At 38.5% G+C, this 24,018-nt stretch overlaps 1 protein-coding gene across 3 annotated transcripts; it reads left to right on the top strand.

Annotated features, from left to right (window-relative positions):
• Positions 1–324: 324 nt before the first annotated feature.
• LOC309712420 (actin-binding LIM protein 1-like) lies at positions 325–21,177 on the top strand. 3 transcript variants are annotated; one of them, XM_082543178.1, is made up of 21 exons: positions 325–724; positions 7,744–7,887; positions 9,565–9,748; positions 9,841–9,950; positions 11,627–11,753; positions 11,923–12,016; positions 12,487–12,574; positions 12,744–12,802; positions 12,962–13,018; positions 13,479–13,556; positions 14,244–14,426; positions 15,711–15,740; positions 15,886–16,015; positions 16,139–16,228; positions 16,927–16,977; positions 17,305–17,363; positions 17,730–17,775; positions 17,870–17,934; positions 18,129–18,203; positions 19,122–19,202; positions 19,352–21,177. In XM_082543178.1, exons 1-21 carry the CDS (start codon positions 409–411, stop codon positions 19,463–19,465), a joined length of 2,181 nt encoding a protein of 726 aa, XP_082399304.1. In that variant the 5' UTR covers positions 325–408; the 3' UTR covers positions 19,466–21,177. The 3 variants fall into 3 exon arrangements, with proteins under 3 accessions (XP_082399304.1, XP_082399305.1, XP_082399306.1); XM_082543179.1 differs by lacking the exon at positions 12,962–13,018; XM_082543180.1 differs by lacking the exon at positions 17,870–17,934 and having other exon boundaries at positions 17,730–17,783.
• Positions 21,178–24,018: the final 2,841 nt, after the last annotated feature.

Genomic DNA, 24,018 nt, shown 5'->3' with positions numbered 1-24,018 from the left:
GTGTTATAAGGTTAGTGAATATCATCAAACAGACTGACTTGTACAGATATGGATGGCCCTTTTTTTCAAAGCTTCAAATACGGGCATACAGCTCATAATCTTCTTAAAAAACTGCCCCAATTGAGTAGAAAAGTAAGATTCGAATGCTGACATACTTGTGTGAAGTCAGTGTTACTAAAACTGAGGTTTTAGTAACGGAGGTTACTTGAAAGAGACTTCCAAGAGCTGAGATCCTCTATTACTGTGAGGATCAACCCTAAAAATACACCTCACCTAAGCTTCTTAAGGGGTGTGCGGTGGGAGTTAGTCTGCGACTGCCTGATGGACAACACACACTAACACTGACTCACAAAGTCGATTTAATACCTGACATTCCACACAAGGGCTTGACCTCTTCAAGTTTGCTTTATGGTTTCTAACCAGCAGTCGGTCTTCAGCCTGAACTGTTTGGCTGAAAGTCTCGACAACATGAGCGTGTCAAGCCTTCTCAACCTCAGCAACCTGGGCAAGATCTGCGGCTCCAGCCACAGCAACGACATGATAGTTCTGGACCGGGTGAAGAGGAAGAACTCCGTCAGGCGCATGTCAATAATTGAAGACGGTCAACTCGCAGAGGTTCTCTACTTGATTCCAAAGCAGTCCATAATGGAGCAGCTACCGTTCCTCAACCCTAACGACTACATTCTGTGTGAAAAGCTGGCAGGTATACCTGCAGAGCTGTCAGGTAATGACTCGTTACTTCATTAGGTGTTAGCTATTGGTCGTATCTTTTGAAAAATGAGCTGCTGCTTGATATTTCCCTCAAGTTTATAAAGTGGTATAACGTTTTCTCTAATCCATACTGGGTCAAAATTATAGATACAGACATAAACCCCTAACTAATATTTAGTTAAATGTCCCTTAGCAAGTTGTACCTTGGATCAGATGCTTTTGGTATCCATCAACAAACTTCTGACACAATTCTGGCTGAATATTTGACTGATAGAATAGGTAGAGTTAAATCAATTGGTTTCTTGGCACAGACACGGCTTTTAAGCGTAGTTCACAAATTGTCCATAGGGTTGAGGTCTACATGCACTCATGATGACTGCATGCATCACAGTTTCAGTCATCATAAGTCTGCACAACCCTTGCTGTGCACATCTTGAAGCTGAAGTTTATTGAGCAACACAAGAAAGTCCTGAAACATCACAGAAGACAGCTAAAGTGTATAATGACAGAATTATTAGTTGGTTTTAGAAAAGGTTAAACATCTGAAGCCTTTGCCAGAAAACATCAAACAGACTTTGAACAGTTCTGGAAACAAAATCTGGGCAGTGGAACGAGGTGATCAGTGTTTATTGATGATGTATCTGCTGACAGAAGAAGCAGGATAACTTTTGAAGTACACAGGACGATGCTCTCTGCTCGGTTTCAGACAAATGCTGCAAAATTATTTGGACATTGCTTCACAGTGCAAATGGACAATGAGGCATGGCTTTTGCAGCGAAGCGCAAAAGCAAAATAAGAGTTTGGTGTCAAAAATGCACTTTTCTGAACACAAGAGCCAATTTAAAATAAACTATTAGCCAAACAGGCATGCAGAGATCCCCCAGGAACGTTCAGTCCCAGAATGATCTGACAGTCCCAGCTGCTGCACCAGTGTGATTGTTTTTCGAAAACAATCAAGTAATCCTGATATATGATCATCATTTATGTAATGCCGACATAGAAAAGTTTGTATGTTTTTCCCTCTAAAAGAAAACCCCAACACTAATACTTCAGAATAACACACAAGTGCAGCAGCGTTATATTTCAGAGAAACAATTACATCGTTGCAGTGAGCTCACATTCACATACTCTCCCCCTCGGAATGGATGAGGTCATAGATTAGAAGCACAAGAGAATTTAATGGCAGTCCTGCTGTCCTCTGTCATTGACACACACACACCACACACACACAAACACACACCCCTGGCCTTTGTGTTGTGGAACCACCCCTTTCTCTTGGACCAGCAGTCCAGTTAGTGCCTCTCCTCACTCACGCCGTGAACTTCAGCGCAGAAGAACAGAAACCATGAAACAGAAAGGTAGACATTTTCACGTGTGTTTGTGTTTGTGTATAGGTAACAAAGAAAGGAAAAATGTCTCCTTGTGTATATTTTTGGTTGTCTTTTTATATTTATGAGATGTTATTTGTGTTGAGTCAAAGTTGGATCCGGATGACACTTTTGGTTCTGGTAGTAAAAATGAGAAATGTGACGTTTTCATTTCAGATAAATTTATCACTGAACACCTACATCTATGCTAGATTGACACTGTGCATGTGTAAAAGTGTACGGTGAAAAGTGCAAGTACAACTGTTACAATAAAAGTAGAACATAGTTGGGAAAGAACAGCATGTGATTTCAGAAATACCTCTGAATTAAGCAGCGATTAGCCCACTGTGCAGCAACAAGGAGCACTCAGATGTGACTAAAATGTGGAGGTGACTCTTATCAGAGTGAGGGTATTCTGTCTTCCACAGCAGCAACAAGAAACATCTATAAATAATTTAAAGACATTCAACTAAATGAGCGGTTATTTGTATAATATTCTCACACATGGTGCTCTCTACTCTAGAAATTCCCATTGCTACTTTGCTCCTACTGAACCTGAAGTAATTTGAAGGGTTACACTGATTTTACATCTTTGTAGTGTTGGAATCACAGCCTGAGTGCTTTAATACAGCCTCTGTAGAGCGCAGGTAGGGTGCTTTTAAATCTGTCTGCCCAAGATAATGATGGCATCACAATACACTGCAAGACTTTGATTTGTAGTACATTACAATATCTGTGAATATGAAAAAACAGCCTTAAAAATCCAGATTAGAAATGTAAATATTCCCTGCATCACAGTTTTATTTAGGTTTAGTAACGTGTCACTTAAGTAGATCTCTGAGCTAAGGCAAAAACAGATTTTGTACAATTCTAATGAACTTGAAAGTCATTGCCTGGTATAATCACCTTTATTATTTAACACAGCCTGAACTCTGTTAAGCAAGTTTTCTCGTAATTTATCTAAGTAGTCTTCAGGAAAGTTTCTCCAGGCTTCTTGAAGGACTTTCAAAGCTCTTTTTTGGCTCTTTGTAGGCTTTCCTATTTTACTGCTCTTTAAAGATGATCCCACACTGCTTCAATAATGTTGAGGTCTGGGCTCTGGGGAGGCCACCGTGTGTTTTTCTATCCGAGTACTGTATGCTTTTACTGTTGGCAGTGTGTTTGGGATCGTTTCCACGCTTAAAAATGAGGCAGTTGCCACTCAGAGGCTTTCCAAATGGTATTAGAAGGTAGATCAAAATCTGATGTTACTTATCAGTATTCATAATTCCATTAATTTTCACAAGATCTCCACCACCACTGGTTTTACAGCTGTCTGGAGACACTCGCTGTTGTACACTGTTTTATTATCAGAATTCTCTAATTTGGACTCATCACTTCATCAGAGCTGTTGTCAGATACTTTTTAGATAATGTTTTAGGCCTGCAACATCTTCTTTTGTCCTCCACTTATCCAGTTTCCTCATGTTTTTTAAGGTCACATTGATATGCCAAATTTCCAGCTAACAGCTCTTTGGGAACCACCTTCCTGATATCGCCAAAAGTTAATTCTGTCCATGTGGACGTTGTGTTTTCAGTGGGAGAAACGTTTCGTAACTCATCCAAGTGACTTCTTCAGTCTCAGCTGACTGCAAGTTTCCTCAATCTTATAAACAGTACATTAATGACTGAAACTAGCACCACTGAAGGAACAGTGGGCTGGGAGGTCATTTCCTTGATCATTATTCAAGGATCAACTTTTGGGGAATTTCTTACCTGGATGATTGAGCATCAAGACACCTTACTGATACAAAAATACTACTTTATGCCTGTCAAACTGTGTTACCTTTGGCATTTTTCACAGATTCGGCTAAAGAATTTTCAATGTTACATAGGTCAGTTTTAAATGACAAATGAACCAATGTCCAAAGGAAAACTTTGAAAGAGCTTCAAAAAGCCTGGAGAGCTATCTCATTCAAGACCACCTTAAAATATGATAAGAAAGTTTGACTCCTTGTAAAGTGATGAGCGGTGATGAAATGATAGGCAATGAGACCTTTGCACATTATTTATTATTGTGCAAATTATATGTTATTAAAAAACAAATTCAAAGTCAGGCATTAAGGTTACTCGGATGAAGTCCCGAAGCTGATTTGGAAATGTATTTGTTTGACAATAGAGTTCTAAGAACCACTGAAGTTTAAATCTTCTGATGCCATTTTACTTCCCCCTACGTACATAAAAACTAAGCATACCAAAAATAGATGCTCCCATACTCCTCTCTCTCACACACACACACACACACAGATACAGATTTTCATAGCTGGGTTGTGTGCGATTAGCTGTTCGGCTCGGGTTTCTCTCCATTTGCTGTCTTTCTAAATCTACCGTTTGCTAATACTTGTCACATATCACATATCAGCTTCAGATTCCGGAAGAGATCAAGAAAGTGTGGGAGGGCATTAAAAAGCTTTCCATCTGAGGGCTTCAATCATTTTTTAGTTTTACCATTTAAAAAAAGACAATTAAAAGCACACAAAGGGTGCATATACTTCAGTGCAGGATGACACCACACAGTGCAGAATAGTACAGCTAGACCTGAATATATCCATCATCTAGTTTCCAGCAAGAACAAAACTTAAAGTATTTCTGACTTTAAGACAAGTGAATTGCATGAATTCGTGCTGGCAGAACATCTCTGTCATTAACAAATGTCTGAGGCGCTCTAGGACAAAGACCTGTTTCAATAGTTGTTACTGTCCTATGCCCTAATTGATGGGCTACATTCCAACTAGGATCATCCCATCTGCTCTAACACTCCAGATTTTTATGTTCAGTTTTGTTCCATAACATTGGGATAGATTTTTGATTGATGGGCTTTTTCATAACTGTTGTGCTAAATAATGTACATTTAACCATAGTGTCTGTACAATGAGCCTTTGAGATATGGTCCCTAAATGTCGCTTGTTGCCATAGTAAGAAATCTCTCCTGGTGCGGGGCAGATCGGAGCCACATACCAGCGGTGCTTGACTCACTTCAGTAACATTCACAAGCCCGTGCAAAAAACATTTCACCTTCAAGTCTGCACAAATCTTTCTGTTTGAATCAAATAAGTTTAGACCCAGCTCATTGAAATTAGTGTGACTAATAGTATCTGAGACAGATTTCCAGTTAGTGAATTTAATAAGAGTGTGTATGTGTGTGTATTATGGAGCACTGTTGACTTTTTGGTTGCCAGCAGTATATGAAAAATGAAATTCATGTGTCTATCTCTTTGTATGCAGAGTGTCCGATTACTGGATGACAGACTGCTCTCGACACAACACATTCTTTCCTCCCTCTCCTTAGATAATCACATTAAGGACGTTTCAAGAGGCTGTGATTAGATTGTACAGGCACGCTGGTGCTGCCATTCAGAAAGATACAGAAAGAGAAATTATCTTAAGAGTTTTAGTAAGATATAAGACAAAACTTTGCACAAGGGCCACTGCTCTTGTACATTATACCTACTAAAAGTGTTGTAACATTAAAATTTTTATGTTTCCATGGTGGAAAAAAAGTTTTGTGATGTTGTCTGACTTTTGTGGGGTAATATCCACCTGGCCAGCCTGTATTCAAAGTCTGTGGATGTGTAATTAAGCCAAAACATAGTGCACATGTACCCAGTTCTGAAAAAGCTGGGATGCTGTGTAAAAAGTAAATATTCTCTTGTAAATAAAAAGAGAATGCAATGATTCTGCAAGTCTCTTAAATCCATATTTTATCCACAATAGGACCTAGAAACATATTAAATGTTTAAACTGAAAAAATGTACTGATTTAAGAAAAATATTAGCTCATGTTGAATTTGATGGCAGCAAAATATCTACACCAAAAGTTGTGGCAGGGGGTGGGGGAGTAACGTTGCCCCATTCTTGTCCGATACAGGATTCTAGATGCTCAACAGTGCCGGGTCTTCTTTATTGTATTTTTTGTTTCATGTGGTGCCAAATGCAGTCCAGACCACGCAGTCCTAGACTGCACATAGGGTGGTATGAAGCCATGTTGTTGTAATAGATGTTTAACTTTGTCTTGCTGAAATATGCAAAGCCGTCCCTAAAAAAGACGTCGTCTGGATGGTCCCCTGCTTGGTGTTCTTCCAAGAAGAACTTTTCCAAGAACAAATTTTGATCTATCAGACCACAAAACAGTTTTCTGCTTTGCCTCAGTTCATTTTACATTAGATTTCCCTCAGAAGGCAGCTTTTTGGATCATATTCATAAATGGCTTTTGGATAATACACCCTTTAGCCTACATTTGTGGATGGCACAGTGGACTGTGTTTACAGACAGTGATTTCTGGAAGTGTTCCTGAGCCCATGCAGTGATTTCCACAACAAAATCATGACTGTTTTTAGTGCAGTGCTGCCTGAGTGTCTGAAGATCATGAGCAAACAAATACTTTCCAGCTTTGTCCCGTGCGCACAGAGATTTCTCCAAATTTTTGAAAGTCTTTGATGATGCTGTGTAACGTATATGATGAAATATTTAAAATGTGCACAATTTTATGTGAGGAATATTAGCTCTGCCACTCTAAGAAGCTCTTTTAACCCAGTCATGTTAAATACTTTGTCGAGAAATGTTCTTACAGCCTTTTCTTTTTAGTACCAACTTTTTAAAATGTTGCTACCATTGTATTCAAAATGCATATTATACCTTTCATGAAATCGTGCAATATTTTAGTTCAAACATCTGATATTTTTCTTTGTTCTAATGTGAATAAAATACAGGTTTTACATACTACACAGAGTCCGAACCTTTCAGATTTGGGTTGTATGTTTATCTCAGTTATGTAAAAGCTGAACTGACTGGCTGACAGGATTAACGTTATGAGCTGTTCAGGCAGAGCAGGATAAATTCCTCCTATGGATGAAAAACGATGATGACAGAGATGATTGCTTTACAGTGACTTGTATTAGAAAATGAAGTAATGTTGATTGTCATGTAATGGCACTGTGGGCGTGTACATTTGTGTACATATGAGGGGCACAGCGACACATTTTGTGTTTTAACCTCACTGGTTTGCATGGCTCCAGGGAATTAGGTTTAACCAACTGGTTCTAGACAAATAGAGTGGGAAAATAGAGTGAAACCTGTGAGAAAATAAGTAAGTCCTTTAATGATACTCTTTATTTCCCTAAAATTGAACTCAGTTTTGTTATGTTGCTAATGGTTGATAAAAAAAAAAAAGACATGATCATAAATGGGAGCATTTAAACTAGTGTTCTGAGAACCACTGGTGTACACCGTCCTAACAAGTACTGGGCAAGTTGCCTTAAATTATCTGAGGACATTCATGGTTCCCACAGGATGAATTCTGGATCAACAGGTCAAAATTTTAGTTCGTCCAATTACTTTTTAAAACACCTGCAAAAAAAATGGCCAGTCCTCATCTCGTCTTAAGCACTTATTAGCAAATGTGAACATGCTATGTTGCTAAACATGTTCACAGACTTTTGTGTCTGTGGAAGTTTCCTCTACCAACATGATGTTGCGAATATTAGTTTGCAAATAATTATGGAAGACTCTGCAATGCACAACTCTGTTGCATACAATAGACAAAAAAGAGCAGTGTAAAGCAGCAAAACTATAGCAGTTAATCAACTGATCAATACTTAACTAATTTATTTATATCTTGTGTTCATGTAGTACTACACACCCAGGATAGCTGCCACCCCTGCCCTCCAGCAGGGAAGAAGGTCATCTGCTGCTTCAGGTGTGGGGAGTCATGCAGAGGAGAGGTGCTGCGTGTTCAGAGCAGCTACTTCCACATAAACTGCTTTACATGCAAAGGTGAGTGTTGATGGAAGGACACCACTGCACTGGTATTACTGTCCTGGTAACGCAGCACTCGAGTTTTAGGCTGAAAGAGGAATCTGTTTATAACAATGTTCCTGATTGTCATTTCCATTTCAGTCTGGCTTTGTCTAACCAGACAGTGATGCAATTTTCCTGAGGACAACAGGCCAGTAATTCAGCAGTCTATTGTGAGAACCACCTGGGTTGTCAAATGGCCAATCAGTGGTGTTACTCTGCTTCGTGGAAAACATGCAGTGCTTCCTCTGCAAGCAATTGTCCCCACTAATAAGCTCTGACAAGCTTCTAGTGTTGTTGTCCTTTCATGTCATTGTGACGATGTTTACAGCGCAGGGGAAACAAAGAGACTTTCAGAGAAGAGAAGCTTGCAGTACGGAGAGAGCAGGGCGAATGAATCAATGTCTGACTGTCAGAAATGTGTCTATCAGTGTTACACTGCAACACATTGCTGTTAAAATACAGGACATTTTAAAGTAAAGTAACCACACACTGTTACTGTTATTGTTCTTCAGTCAGTCTTTTTTGAGTCTGTTGCTTGCAAAATCATACCACTACCTCATTTCGTAAACATATCTCATACAAAAATTCAAATGTCAGGAAAAAATATTGCAGTGAGCCAAAGAGGTAGTAACTCTGGTCAGCAGCTATCCCAGTAGTTTCACATGAATGTTAATATTTATGTTAAAGTAAATCTTGTGTCATATCAGATGTGTTGTGTTTAGCGTTTGATTGTATAAGATGTGTGATTTATTTTTCAGCTGTTTATGTGGCCAAGGACAGTGTTAAGCTTTCGCCAACTTGGTGCCAGTAAAATATAATATCCTTGTTAAAATGCAGTGAATTAGGGCTGTTGATATTTTGTGGAGGACTGTCATTATTTTTGTGCAAATTTAAAGAAATTTGCACAAAGTTTCTATTGATTAAAAAAAATCTCCTGCTTTGAACATGGAAGCAGGGACATGTTCAAAGATGGTTGAATTCAAAATAGCATAATTTGGAACTTGTTTACATTGTTAGAGAGTAGCAGGCGGACAGGAATAGAGCAGCACAAATCTGTCCTTGGCATTGTGTGCATTCTGTTGTGGCAGGCGCAGCAGGACAGGTTGGATGCTGCAGTATCAAATAACTAATAACAAGCAGACAGACAACTCTATATATCGCCTGTAAACTGGCACGAAGCTGATCAGTACACACGCACAATGTTTACATTGTGTGTAATGCACAAAACCACAGAAATGTTTCAGGAAGCCTTAAAAATCAGAGGGTCAGGGAGCAGAAATAGCCGATGCTTTATTAACTTCCTACTGTGACAACATCAAGAGTGAAGGTGACACTTTACGTTAGCTATGGTCTGAAAACTAAACTAAAGGGCAACAGAGTAAACAAATGCACAAAGACAAAGGGAAAAGTAAGAAATATTACTTTTTAGACCAACTTAAAGTGGCCACTTTGGGGTCAAAGGTTTGATGGGTTTTGATGAAAAAGATGTCTGCAATGACTTAAAGATAAATGGGTCAGGCAAAGTCTCTAAATAGAGCTGGTAATAATCCTCTTTGGTGTTATCACTAGCTTTTACATCACTAACTTGTAACAGTCTTGATATAAAACATTGTAATATTGATCAGATCTTTCTCTGAATGTGTCTCTGTGCAGTGTGTGGCTGTGATTTAGCTCAGAGTGGCTTCTTCATGAGGAATGGGGACTACCTCTGCCCGCTGGACTTCCAGCGACGTCATGGCACAGCTTGCAACAGCTGTGGAGAATTTGTGGAGGGAGAGGTGGTTACGGTGTTGGGGAAGACCTACCACCCAGCCTGCTTTGTTTGCGCCATTTGCAAGTAATCTTAAAAAATATGTTTGGGAGGTTTTAGTTCTACATACATGTCTTACAAATCTGTGGTATAAGTGTGTCTCTTACTTTGATTCTCAGACAGCCTTTTCCTGCTGGGAATTGTGTCACCTTCATTGGAAGAGACTGCCTCTGCCAGCGCTGTATGGAACCTGTGTCGCCGTCTCCAAACGCCACCAGCTATTCCAGCAGTAAGAGCATTCCTGCATACTCTCTAAGCAGTGTTCATATCAAAATATTTAAAAAATATATCAAAGGTTTTGATCCCTTGTAGTTTTAATAAGACAGTGGATTATACATTGAACACTGGCCAGCTGTGGGTCTTCTGCCAGCTGCTTGTGTATTTAGTCTATCCTGTCTTCAAGAGTCATTCAAGGTCAACATCTGTTAGCAAACAGGAAGTTTAAGTCTTCACTTTTTTGCAGGTAGCACATCAGACTCTCCTGTGCTTGTGTAGAACGAATTGGATAACAAAAGTATTTGGGATCATTCATGAAATCTGCATGTAAGAGGGGGAAAGAAATCAATCATCAATTGTAAGCCTTTTCTGTGTCTGGGTAATGTCACCTTTCTTATCACTATGACGGCTACACAGTGTCACTAAATCCAGTCTAATACCCGCCTGCAGCTGTTGTGGATTTCTTTACAACCCTTTAAGTTGACTTTCCTTCATGAATCCAGTCATCCTATTGTGAACCTGCCAGTATGAAGCAAGAGATACAGTAAAACGTAACTCTTTACCTCTGCTTGACCTCATCTGTGTACTGATTATAGATAAATGGGGGATAAATCGGGGATTTGGACTCACAAAGCCTCTGGACTAAGAGGATCTCTCCGCAGGAGTGTGCGGAAAGGTGCTTTTCTCATGGCAGAGATTCATCAAGCTGCTGGAAACTTTCCTCAGAGATGTTGGTCCATATTGACATGAGAGCATCACACAGTTGCTGCAGATTTATAGACTGCACAGCCATGATCTGAATTTCCAGTTCCATCCCAAAGGTGCTCTATTGGATTGAGAGCCAGCGACTGTGGTCATTTTACTACAGTGAACTTACTGTCCATGTTCAAGAAACCAGGGGAAATGATAAGAGCTCTGATGTGTTTCCTGCTGGAAGCAGCCGTCAGAAGATGGGTAGAGTCAGGTCTTGAAGGGATGGCCATGGTCAGCAACAACACTCATGTAACCTGTGGTGTTTAAACATTACTCAGCACTAAGGTGCCCAAAAATGGAAGCTCAGAGGGGACAGGGCATTCTCTGTTGCCTCCCCTAGTTTACATACATTTCTTTAAAGCTCATCTTAACACACATTTATAGTTTCTGGATTTTGACCCAACATTGGTTTTTTTGGTATTGTTCTTACTTTTCATCATTGTCATTGTATTTATTTTTAGCATACCAAATATAAATGAATGAGTTATTATTTTAGGTACAGTTGCCTTCCTATAAGCGCCAAGCAGTCCAGCCATTCCCCTTTGACCTCTGGCATCAACAAGGCCATTTTTCATCCAGAGAACTGCTGCTCTCTGGATGTTTTCTCTTATTCAGATCATTCTCTGTAAACCCCAGAGATGGTTGTGTGGTAAAATCCTAGCAGATCAACAGTTTCTGAAATACCCTTTCCTCACTGTGATGCTTGGTTTGAACCTCAGCAGGGTGTCTTCACCAAGGTCTACATGGCTAAATGTCATGTGATTGGCTGATTAGATATTTTCATTAATGAGCAGCTGAGCATGTCTAATAAGTTGAGCAGCTGCCTTCTAAGTGACCACTGAGTATAAACATATCGTTAGCTTCATAGCATAAGTGCCTAAGTCAATGACTTAGGCACTTATGCTATGAAGCTAACGATATATGTTGTGTTTTCAGACTGCACTGGCTGTGGGAGAGACATCAAGAATGGACAGGCTCTATTAGCCCTCGGAGGCCAGTGGCACCTAGGCTGCTTCAAGTGTAAAACCTGCAGGAAAGCGTTGAGCGGAGAATATATCAGGAAGTAAATATAAATGTCTCATTCATGTACTCACTCATTCAATATGCTTTGTCTTCCGCTTCCTTAATCTTTTATTTCTAAATTGAGTATGATATGATGAATGCTGCTAAAATGATGATATAAAAGTTCCACATGTACTGCTGGGTAAGAGTATGTCATGTGCATCTTTCAGGGATGGAGTTCCCTACTGTGAGAGAGACTACCAGATTCAGTTTGGGGTAAAATGTGAAGCATGTCAGAAGTTTATAACTGGAAAACTCTTAGAGGTAAGAGAGGTCGGCTTTCAGCGAAGAGTCTTTGTTTCTTTTTCTGTTGCAGTACATTTTATTACAAACATTAGTCTCAGAAGCCCTTCAGAGATTTAAATCTGTTAAATTCCTCTTTGTAGTCCGTAGCTGCCTGTCTTTAATTTTGCTGAGTGTTCATGCAACTTCTTTCCCTGGAGCGTCGCGTGTGCCGCCACTTCTTCTGTTCCTAAAAAGGTCTAATCACCTGTTTTGAATGTTATCTGTCTATTTAATGGCTATTATCATTTCCCACTCCTAACAAGTGTCCTCCCACTCTAACGACCACACTCTAGGCTGTTAACACCTCATTTAGTCAGCGGTCCAACTACACTGCTGGGCAGACGTAACCTGGTGAACTGCAATGTGATTTCTGCAGCTGTTCATTTCATGCAGCTCCTGCACATACGCAGTCTGTGAGCCACTTTTGTCTTCCTCATTATCTGACTTAGGCTGGGGACAGACATTATCACCCCAGCTGTGCAAGATGCAGCCAATGCGACAGGATGTTCACAGAAGGAGAAGAAATGTATGTGCAAGGTCAGTTTGAGATCGTAGCCTCTCTTTAAATAAACGGCCTGTCTATTCGAGACCAAGAAGCATTTTTGGTCATTGATGAATGCATAAGAACGGTCCTGTTGGTTAAAAACGGTAAAAGTCTTCTCATTTTGGTAAAAGTTGCAAAAATCAATTGTCTCTTCTTTCACAGGATCAGTAATTTGGCACCCAGATTGCAGAGAAACCAGCAGAATGGAGGACAGCTACAGGGTAAGGTTTTTTTTACTCATTGTTAAACATGTTAGAGGCAGTTTGAGGATTCTTACTATCATTTTCTAAAACAAATATAAGTGATTTTACAAACTCACAGAGCAAAGACTTACTGCAGCTGTAAAAGGTGATTTCTTTACGAGATGTATTCCTCCCCAGGTCGGGAGACCTAAAACGCCCTGTCTTGATTTCTTTTTCCCTCAACATGAACTGAAGGTTAATACTGCGAGCAGGTCTGCGGTTTGCAGTGAGCAGGCTGCGATCTCGTGCTTCGAGATTAACCACACGTGCTTGTTTCACAATTCAATATGACAGACACTTTGCTCACCTGGCTGGTCAAATCAGAGCTTGTTTCATCTGATTCACAGTCTACATTAGATTTGTTTACATTGCACAATGATTAGCAGGACCTTTAATAAGCTACTGCTTCTGAATGAACTTTGTTGGCAGTGTTGCATGCTCGCCTTCACACTTTTTTTTGCCATCAACCACATTGAAATTGGCTGGAAATCTCTTAAATAATCACATTACTTAGTTAAGTGTCTCTATTGTACACTGAGTGTGCCATGGATTGCATTCCTGAAAATAACGCTTGTGTGTGCGTGGATGTAAAGCCATGTGAAAGGCCACAAGGTAGCTCTTTCTGTTGCTTGATTTTTTTCTCTCCCATTCTCAGCAAACTAGATCATCATCTGAAAGCTCCTGTTCCAGGCCGGGCTCATGCACTCCTGGCAGCCCAGGTCGAACCATCTGTGTAAGTTCACAGGCCAGCATTTGCGTCTATGGTGTGTGATTCACCGTGGGTTGATCTGTGTTTGACCTATCCTTTATTTATACAGGGGAGTCGCACGGACGGAGTTTCCCCCTTGCAAAAAAATTCATATTGATGTGAAATGTGGAGGAACACTTAGGGAAATAGAACATTAAAATCAGTAACATAATTCAACAAGTGGTACCTTGACTGATTGGAACTAGTTTCTTGGTGCTTGTTAGGCAAAATGTGATTTTAGTTGTGGCTGAATGATAAAGAATGTCAATGCATCCATAAATTTACTGAGAAAATCAGGGTTCGAATGCATTCAGACCGACTTTGATCACAAAAACTGGTGCTTTCGGTGTAATTCGTTTCCTCCACCCAGCTTTTTATCACCCACAGAAATGAAATAAACTTTACTCCCACCAAAACACTTCAGAATATAAGAAAACTACCTCTGCTGTGCACAAAAGCCTGGAAATCATTTTGCATGTTAAAACAAAAACATTGGATTTTATTCTAGACTAATGGAATCCGCTCACCTCATGTGCCTAAATCGCGGGATTAAAGTTTAATTCCTCCCTGAAATGATGTAATAAGACACCTTTGACCTTTCATAAGACCTAATCTGTTGTGTCTGCTCCTTGTGCATCCTCTTCTCTCCTTTCCTTCCTGTCCTGCTCCCAGGCCAAAGTAGATAATGAGATCATTGATTACAGAGACTTAGCAGCAATTCCCAGAGTCAAGGCTATATATGATATTGAGTATCCTGATATGATATCTTATAAGTCTGTGAATGACCACCCCTCCACTTTGGATGAGAAAGGAAACACACAACACAGCCAAAGAGTCCAAAAAAGTCCTGCAGAGGTAATTACATCCAACGCTCCAACTTGTGTCGAGTGACATGTTTGTGTGTTTATTTTATTTAGGAGTCTAACCAACTACTTGTTTTTCCTCATTCTTGTGTTTAGTTGTATTTGGCCAAGAAAATAAAAACATCTATTGTAAAAACAATTCTTTAGAGGGACAGATCACCCTAAAATGAAATATGCATGTCATTATTGTGGAATGTGGAGCTATTTATCTATTTAGTCTGTTTCACTGTCTTGAAGGAAGCATGCTGTGCAGGGAGGTGGATGCTCATGACAGTGGCAGCAGTAATGACGTCTCTCTGAGCTTAGCTGTAATGTGAGGTAACTGCATGCTTCCTTTAGTTTGGTAGGTGGAGTCAGAGTTCCTACATTAAACTGCTTAAAATTAGATCAGTGGAAGCACCGATGCTGAGGTTTTCCAACATGTTTTTTGGTTCTTGCCATTTAGTTCAGTTGTATTCAAAAGAAGCCAAAACTTGGCAGCTAACATCAGAACAGTCGAGATGGATAAATAGCGCCACAGACCAGAAGAAAAAGCATGTATATTTTTGTGAATTGTCCCTTAGAGTGTGCTTTGAAGCAAGAGTGCTTCAAGTTTAAATTTTTACATTAAAATGGTCCATCAATCCACTTTCATGTGTTTATCTCACATTGAAATCTGAGTCAATGTTTGAACATGAATCTCTCGAAAGCTATTAAAGATACAAGCCTCAAATTTTCACTGGTCTCACTTGCCATCACAATGAACCAGAATCTGTAGTTGGGACATATACATCGAAAAATGTCTTCATACGGACTAATTAAAATATGAAAACAATTGAAGAAGCCCTGTCAAGTCCCATATTTGAGAGTGTGCACTAGTTAAAATAAACAACCTTGACATTGCAAAAGACAATTAGTGAGTATTTCTAAACATTCAGATTTCATAGTCATGCAAAAATAAAACACAGATTACTTGTTAACATGAAATTCTTAGTCTAAAAATGAAAAAAATCGTATTTTAATAAACCAATACTCAGATATTTTGAGATGTATCTGTCCCAAATTACAGATCCTGAGTCGTTTTAAAAGGGATTCAGGATTTGATTTTTTTTATAGTTTTTTAGATTTTCATTGTCAAGCATTGCCTCTAAGACTGACAAATGAAGATAAAACACATGGAGAAAACGTATAAACTTTCTAATTTGGGATGGAATCACCCATATGCTGTGTTACCTTCGAATTAACTACGCGATTCAGTGAATGTGCTGATTTTGCTTCTTTTCTTTGTCTGATTTAGTCACCAGAAATCAAAACTGAACCCACAGAGGTAAAACACACTTTTATTAACTTTACTTACAACAGACGCACAGAAATACCATGAAATCTGGTATCATACAGTGTGAGCCAGTCTTCCCTTTAAATCGATTTATTTTCACGTGGAGTTTCAGCTGGCTTTGTTTTCCTCTTCTCAGGAGAGTTTTGAAATAAGAACACGTGTACCCAAATCTAAAAGCCAAGGGCCTTTCGGACTTCATACAATGTATCATCGCCATAGCTACACTCCAACTTCGTCCAGATCACCACAACACTTCCACCGACCAGGTGAGATAACACAAAAGAAGCATACCAACACTCTTGTTTAAAGATATGAAATGCATCCCATGTTCAGCTGTTCTCTGTTTTACCACCACAACTCCTTCTGTCTGCACTTCCCGAAATCCAAAGGGTTCCCGCTTTCTTCCTCTTTATTCTGTGGCAACACTGGCACTTCCCCTCCTTCTCTTTTATATCACACCTTTCCCTCTCAAAGCAAAGGTAAGACCCCTGCTTCTGTGCCACCCTCTTTAAGTCTTCTCCTCTATTAGTGTGTTAAATTGCATTTTGTATTCCTTATTAACCCAAATTATTTAATGGTGAACGCAGCACTGGATTTCATTTGGATGAAGTCTGAAACACAAAAATAATACCAACAAACTATTTGGAACTAGCACGCATGGTTCACTTTATTCTTTGAAACACTGTGCCACCTAGTGGTCAAAATTCAGAACTTAAATTCTGCCTGGTTTAATTATTTTAAAATGGCTTTGATTGATTCGATAAATAAATATTTCAGTCTCTTTACAACTTCACACACAACTTCCTGTGCAGCTGTGGTTATTTATAGCAGCGTTGTGCCTTTGAGTGAAGTTTATCGTGTGCGAACGAGATCTGCCGAGCTTTGATCAGTCATCACTGGTCTGTGTTTTTGTTGTGGTAGATTACAAACTAACTGCCTTAAGGAAACCATTTTTGCATTTTTCATTGCTTGAAATGCTTCCTGATTTTGAGGGTTGATGTTTTCAATTTCAAGCAAGACGCTAGTGTTAATACTAACTGTTTAAAACACTGAGAATAAAAGTGGAATAGTTTGACAGCCACCTTCCAGAGACATACATTCATACTAATCTAATGTTTCCACTGTGCAGTAGTGAAAAAAATGAAGCATCTGCTAATACTGCATTCTTTTCTGACAGCAGACGAAAGCTTCAACGTGTACAGGAGGGCCCCGATTTATAAACAGCAAGGTACAGTATTTAAACCTGGTATAAGTTATGCTTGAATCACTCAAAATTACATTTAAGTTTCAGTTGTGTTGTTTAAAAGTATGCATTTGTATCTTTGTAAGTTAAGCTAAAGAAGCGACTTTTTATCAAGACCTTAAGATCTTGATAAAACTTTACCTCAAGTCACTACAAGATATTTTAAAGTCAGTTTTGCAGTATAGTTAGTAGTAAATGGCTGAGCTAAGAACCGGAGAAGGTAAATTTTTCTCAGTAGGTCTATTTCGGGCAAAGATCCCAGTCTAAGTGTAAATCGTCTCGTGATGAGCTTATCTGTCTGCTTTCACACAGATCCAAATTCCTTGACATCCCCAGCATCCTCTTTGCCCGGTCGGAACAGCCTCAGCCCGGTAGGACATGCGTTACTAATGCTTAAATCTCACTTTGGAAAGATTGCATAAGCCTGGTACATGACATTCGTCTAATTGCTGAATTAATTAGATACACACTTTGATTAAGCTTTGTTTTAAAGTCAAATTAAATGAGACACATCTACAAACAAACATTTAATCTTGTACACACACACACACACACACACACACACACACACACACACACACACACACACACACACATATATATATATATATATATATAAATACAGTTTATTTATTTTTAATGCTTTTCTATTTGATATATGTAGGCGCTAAATAAACACTTTAGAAAAGGTTATTATATTAATATTGTGAAAATTTTGTTTTCATGTGTTTTCTAAGCCACGGCCAGCTGATTTCTCCCACTACCATGACGACAGATGCAGAGGTATCCATGTAGACAGATGTGGTTAATTACTATTTTAACTACCATTAAAATGAAATTAATTACACTTTGTTGGGATTTACTCTCTCTCTTTCAGACTTCAGGGTATGTGACAGTAACCGAATGGAGTTGGTATTCGAGTCAGTCCTGGTTCCCTGTTTGGTTTGTGGCATATTTTTTTGAAGAACTGGCCTAACTCATTGTGTGAATATATCTTTATTAACTCATATTTCTACATAACCCGCTTTTTAATCATGCATATATTCAGCTTTACTCGCATTTATCTGGAAATAATCAGCAAGTCTTCAATCAGGTCATGATATTTTCCAATTGCATGTGTTTGCTTCATTTTGTAGCTCATCTATGACCATCAGTACCCATTAACACAAATGGAGAGAGGAGTGTCTATGCCTAATTTGTTGGAACCAAATGCAAGTATTATATTTTATTTTATTATATAATTTGTCTTTTAACACACTTATATCACATGAGAGTTTTAGTAGATGCACCTATGGTGTGATTCCAAAAAAGTAAGTTGGTTTGTTCTCGGGTTATTGCAATCACAAACTTGGGTCACCACAGCACCCACATGGTGGTGTGATGACAATACCACATCGGCCTTTTACGGCTGAGGGATATAGCGTCTGGTTCCATAGCAGGTCCTGAAAATATGTAAATACAACCTCAGCTGAACAGCAACACGACACATTACACCATGTTTAGCAACATAACTTAAAGTAATGATAAAGTATGACTTTTTCTGTTGTGATTTGGGTTTTGCTTGGGATCACTGTCCTGCTGCATGGACCCAGTTTTGCCCAAGCTTTAGTTGTTGGACAGATGGCCTCACATTTGATTTTATATAAAGTGCTCCATAACAAATGCTCCAAACATGGCCCAGTGCATTATTGCCAGACATCTCCACTTTGGTTTCATCTGCCCAATACATTGTTCCAGGTGTCTTGTGATTTGTTCAGATGCAACTTTGCAAACCTGAGATGTTTTCTAATTGTACAGCCATGAACTTAAACATTTAACACACTTGAATGCTTCAGACCAGCAAGCTGCCAAAACATCTGCTTTTATGCAACAAGTTCTCACATTTGCTGATGATCAATTAACAAGCGAATACTTACCCACTAAATTTCTATGGAAGCAGTAAGGGTGGACTTGTTATTTTTCACACACTGCTTCTGAACTTTGGCTTAGTTTGTGTTAAACAATGAAACTGTAACTTGTTATGTATTTTTCTTCATCTTAAGTTGTATTTACCAAATTTTAAGACCTGATGAGGTTGTGTAGATTTAATTAATGAAATGTTCTCAAATGGTTTTTATTTGTTTGTCAAGATCTATCCATATGAAATGCTCACAGTTAGTAACAGAGGACGAGTGAAGCTTCCCAGGGATGTTGACAGAACAAGACTTGAGGTGTGGCTTAAATGGTTTTCTTTAAAAAAAATAGTTATAAGTTTCACTTAAATGTAATGTTTGAGCTTTATATTAAGAAATAATCAGACAGAATTACTCTGCGGCTTTATGCACAGAAACATTTAGTTCATCCTGCTTTCTTTTTGCAGCGTCACCTGTCCCCAGAATCATTCCTCCAGATCTTTGGAATGGATATTCAAGAATTTGACAGACTTCCACTTTGGAAACGTAATGACATGAAGAAGAAAGCCGATCTTTTCTAATACATGCTGTGAATATGCGATGCACGAGTTCCTTTGAACCTGTATGTTTATTCCAATGTAAAAAATAGCACAAAAAGTAAGGACATTTGTGGTTGGTTGATTTTTCTTCTTTTGTCTTTTTAATTTTTTTGTAACAATTGCATTTGTAGATTCAATAGCAAAATAACTGGTAGAGAAGATTTGGCAATTTTTTTCATGGGCGCAACCCACAGACTGCTCAACCTACAAATACATTTTCTTACAAATGTAGCACCATTTAAGGGAGACTAAACCGGCTTTTCAGCCGCATAAGATTTGTTGCCAAGAAGCATTGTTCAAAGCATCAACCAAACAAATGTCCTTACTTTCTGTACTAAATTTATTTGGCACAGAAATATGAAATGTTTCCCTAAAAACCGGACAGTTCACAATTATCCTGGGACACTGTACCTTTATCACTTTTTTTTAGTTGTTCATAGGTTAGAGTAAGGAATAATAGCATAATTAATATTATAATATTCAAAACTTAACCTTATTTATTTGTGTTTCCACGGGCAGCCGTGTATCCTCTAGATTCCCTGCTTATATTAAACAACTCTATATTTTTATTCTTGGAATCTGCTAGAGCAGCTGTTCATGATTCACAGTTTTAAATAATTTTCCTTTCCCTCTCCTTTATGACAACTTTCTTCTGGTTCGTAGATGTCCTCACAACAGATCTGTGCCTGAGATGACAATATTAATACATCATACAGAGCCAAGGGTAGAATAAACTGTCAGTGTTTAGCGGTTTAAAGCCTGAACTTCAGACGCATAGATATTATCGCTTGGATCATTTGAAACCATGGCCTTGTTTAACATGAGCCTCCACCATAGTAACTGTATGCAACACTATATGGACAATAGTATTGGACCGTGCCTCTAGGATCACTGAATTTAAGTGTGGTACTGTAATTGGATGCCACTGTTGCAGAAAGTAATTTTGTGAAAAGCCTTCCCTTCCAGATATTGAGTGATCAGCTCTGAGACATTTTATGCTACACTCAGCAGGCACTTTGTTAGTGTCGCTCAGTTTGAACTTCAGCAGGTCATGTTCACCAGCGGTCCCCAACCAGACCGGTGTATGTTGGACAATATTTTCACGGACCGGCCTTTAAGTGGTCGCGGATAAATACAACAAAATAAAACCAGTACCAGTACCAAAAAAGAAGAAGATTTATTCATAACACACGAGAAAAGACCCAGGGAAACAGAGTTAACGATAAAAAAATAAAGATAAAAACCCCGAAAACCATAAATTTCACACCCGAGCCTCAAGTCTCATGGCCCCGTACCAAACAACTCATGGACCACTATCGGTCCACGGCCTGGGGGTTGGGGACCGCTGATCTACACCATGCCTAAATGCACTGAGTTGATGCGCTGTGATTGGCTGGTTAAACGATTGTGTTACCGAGCAGAAGAACAAATGTACCTAACAAAGTTGCTGGTGAGTATATAAGTAAAACATAAGTTTGCTGGTGAAAGAAACTGAATATGATGATGATATGTTTTCCTATTATGTTTATAGAATTTAACTCTGTTTCATACCCAGTGATATAACAGAAGTACTGGCATGCTGCAGGAATTCCTCAGACCTGAATGGATCCTTTATGTAAATCCCATTGATTTTGTTGTGGCTACTTGTTAACTCTTACAATCAAGCTCAAAATAAAGTCACTGATGCACCATGAGCAAGTAGCCTGCGATGAATATAAGTTCAGTTTTCAAACAAAATCTGAACAGTCTGCTTGCTTTTTTCCACAGCAAGTAAGCAAACAAAGAACAGAGTGCCACTCAGTTGAATTTCAATGTAATTCTATTTATGTTCTTTAGGGAAAACATACGGCATGGACGATGTTACAAAAACCAAAGGAAGACAATTTTTAAACACTAATTGGGGAGATGGGAAACATCAGGGAACACAGCTGAACAGAATCTGACTAACGAGACAACAAAACCAAAAACAGCAAAATAAAACAGGAATACACATTTGACACATTGACAACGTTGAGTCCACTGTCAGAGGCCATAAGTAATATTACTAACCCTCACTAGTTCTGTTTCTGTACTGTGACGAGTTCTGAAACCTAACTGAACTCTTCAAATATACCATTCCTCTGCAGATAATTGGTTAACTGTTTTACAACTACTTAAGAATTTTTGACATAAAATTGACATAAAAGTTTAATTACTGCCATAATAAAAGCCTGTGGTACAGAGGTCGTTAATAAAGACAGCATACACATATTCAAGACAGAAGCATTAATTAATGGTAAGACGTTTTTAAGCAGTCTTGTAGGAATGGGGTCTAAGAGACAGATTGATTATCTGCAGGAAGTAATTATACAGTTTGTGAAGGTTCTCAGTCATCCAGGTCATCGTAGTCAAAGGAGCTTGCAAAGAAGTCCAGACGCTTTTCTTTGCAAGCTCCTTTGACTAATTATACAGTTGCACATACTGTTCTTGAGAACTTTATACTTGGGCAAAACTAGCAGGTCTAATACTGAAAAGAAAACTGTAAACGCCTATTTTAAATGCAAAGAATACAGATGATTAACCATTTAATGCAACTGTCTTTTTTTTATTAGGAAACATCCACAAAGCCAAAAGAGCGATTTAAAATCTAAAGAAGAACATTTGGTGAAAATGCCCTCAATGTGTAACTGTAAGCACAAAGAGCACTGAAAATGCTGTTTTTGGCCAAATGGGAACATTTTCTTACTACCATCTTCCTGCAACTTTGAAAAGCAGCTGCACTAAAAGCATGTCGTTGTTTTTTTTTGTTTGTTTGCTTTTTATGGACAGAGTCGACTGCCGATGCAACCTGAAATTGGTTTGCAGCCTTTTAAAGTGATCCTTCAAAATCCTTTATGTTTCTATAAAAATTCCTTAACTGGAACACCTGTGCACACATGCACACCTGGGGTTGTGTATCTCTTTTTCAAAGGAGATCTGACCAAGAAGCCATGCTTTATTTGCACTTTATTATTAGACACTTTATTTATATAAAGGGTCCTTAAACATTTTTACAATTCAAGCTACACTGAGTACTCATCTAATTAAATTCTATATAAAATGCACAATACACAAAGTGTGATAGGTGCCAGCTTTTCTAACCAAACTAGGCTTTCCTTAAAACGTTTTATATGAAATTTAAATAGAAATCAAACATTGCTTTTTCCTCTGGTGGGGTTAGCAGATTTGATCATTTGTATTTGGGATGAATTTGGTAAAACAAAGATGGAGGCAGAGAAAATCAGGAAACAGCCATCTGAGTTTAAATCAAACTTCTAGACTTATTTTTTTTAACAAGGATCAAGGATTTAATCAAGGGAAATGAATGTGTCGCATGGGAATTGCCTTCGTATGAAAATAAAGTACAATAGGAATAATAAGATCACGAGGGCTCTGTAATGTTCCGGAATCCTGTTGTGGTGCGATCATTATTTTTACTGTCTCTCTACTAACAGGAAGTAGCACTTTTTTTAAATTAGCTTAACTGTTGTTGATAGCGTTGCTCAGAATGGAGTGTAAATAAGAGAACATGGCTGAAGCCGGCAACTCCAGATGATGGTGTAAGCGTGCTACCAGAAACAAAAAGCTGGCGACACAACATCACACCATAAAATCTTTTTCATTAACCGAAGACGTTAAAGCTAACTCTTAATCTGTTCCATTAAAAAAAGCAACCAATGCTGGGCCCAACTAGCTTAATAAAGCTATCTTTCAATTAGAAATTAGCTAAGAAAATAACATAATCCACCACATACTTTATCTGCAAAGACCAGCATTCATACAACACTGTGAAAAGGGGTTTTGTTACATGCTCAAGATGCTGTAACCCAGGTAATGTGATGCTGTCGTGTTTTTTTCACAATTGTGCTTAAGGTATACAGCAGGGATATAAAACTAATTTTATGTTGTGTGCTGTAAGTGGACCAGTGAAACCTCCATTTCTGTCAGTGTAAAATATTTAATCCTTGAGATATTTTATAAAAAGACATCTCAGAGATTAGAATTTCAACATGGCAAACATCCTGCATCACATCATTAAGCATGTAGAACATAGTATGTTTCTTCAGTTCTCAGCACTTGGCTCCTTCTTTTTCGTAATCAGTTCTACCCATCTTTTCTTGAATTTGATTACTTGTTTTAATCTAGGTCTGGAATAAATTGGACCTGAGGCACCATTGCATTTTATTTTGGTTAAGTTAAATGTGTGTTTGCAAGCTAATTAGTAATTAACATCCTTAGCTAGCTAGCTAAGTCAGCTGCCAGGAAAAGCCGTGTCCGTTAGCTAATCCATAGACATAAATAAATTTAAGTTAAAAATAAACACTTAGCTAAAGTTGAGATTTTGCAAGAAACTTTGATCAGAAAAAAAATAACAACTGGAAAAAAAAAAATAACAACTGGAAATGATCAAAAGTGAAGTAATTATTAAGAGTGAGAAAATACTTGAATATATACAAATGACACTCTTAAGACGACGGGACGTAAGTGATATTTCAACTTGGTACTCCACAGTATTG

Source organism: Aulonocara stuartgranti (assembly GCF_965226115.1).
Source record: "Aulonocara stuartgranti genome assembly, chromosome: 8".
In the NCBI taxonomy this organism is placed as follows: domain Eukaryota; kingdom Metazoa; phylum Chordata; class Actinopteri; order Cichliformes; family Cichlidae; genus Aulonocara; species Aulonocara stuartgranti.
Note: the sequence above shows the minus strand (reverse complement) of the source record. Positions and strands in the feature narration are given on the sequence as shown.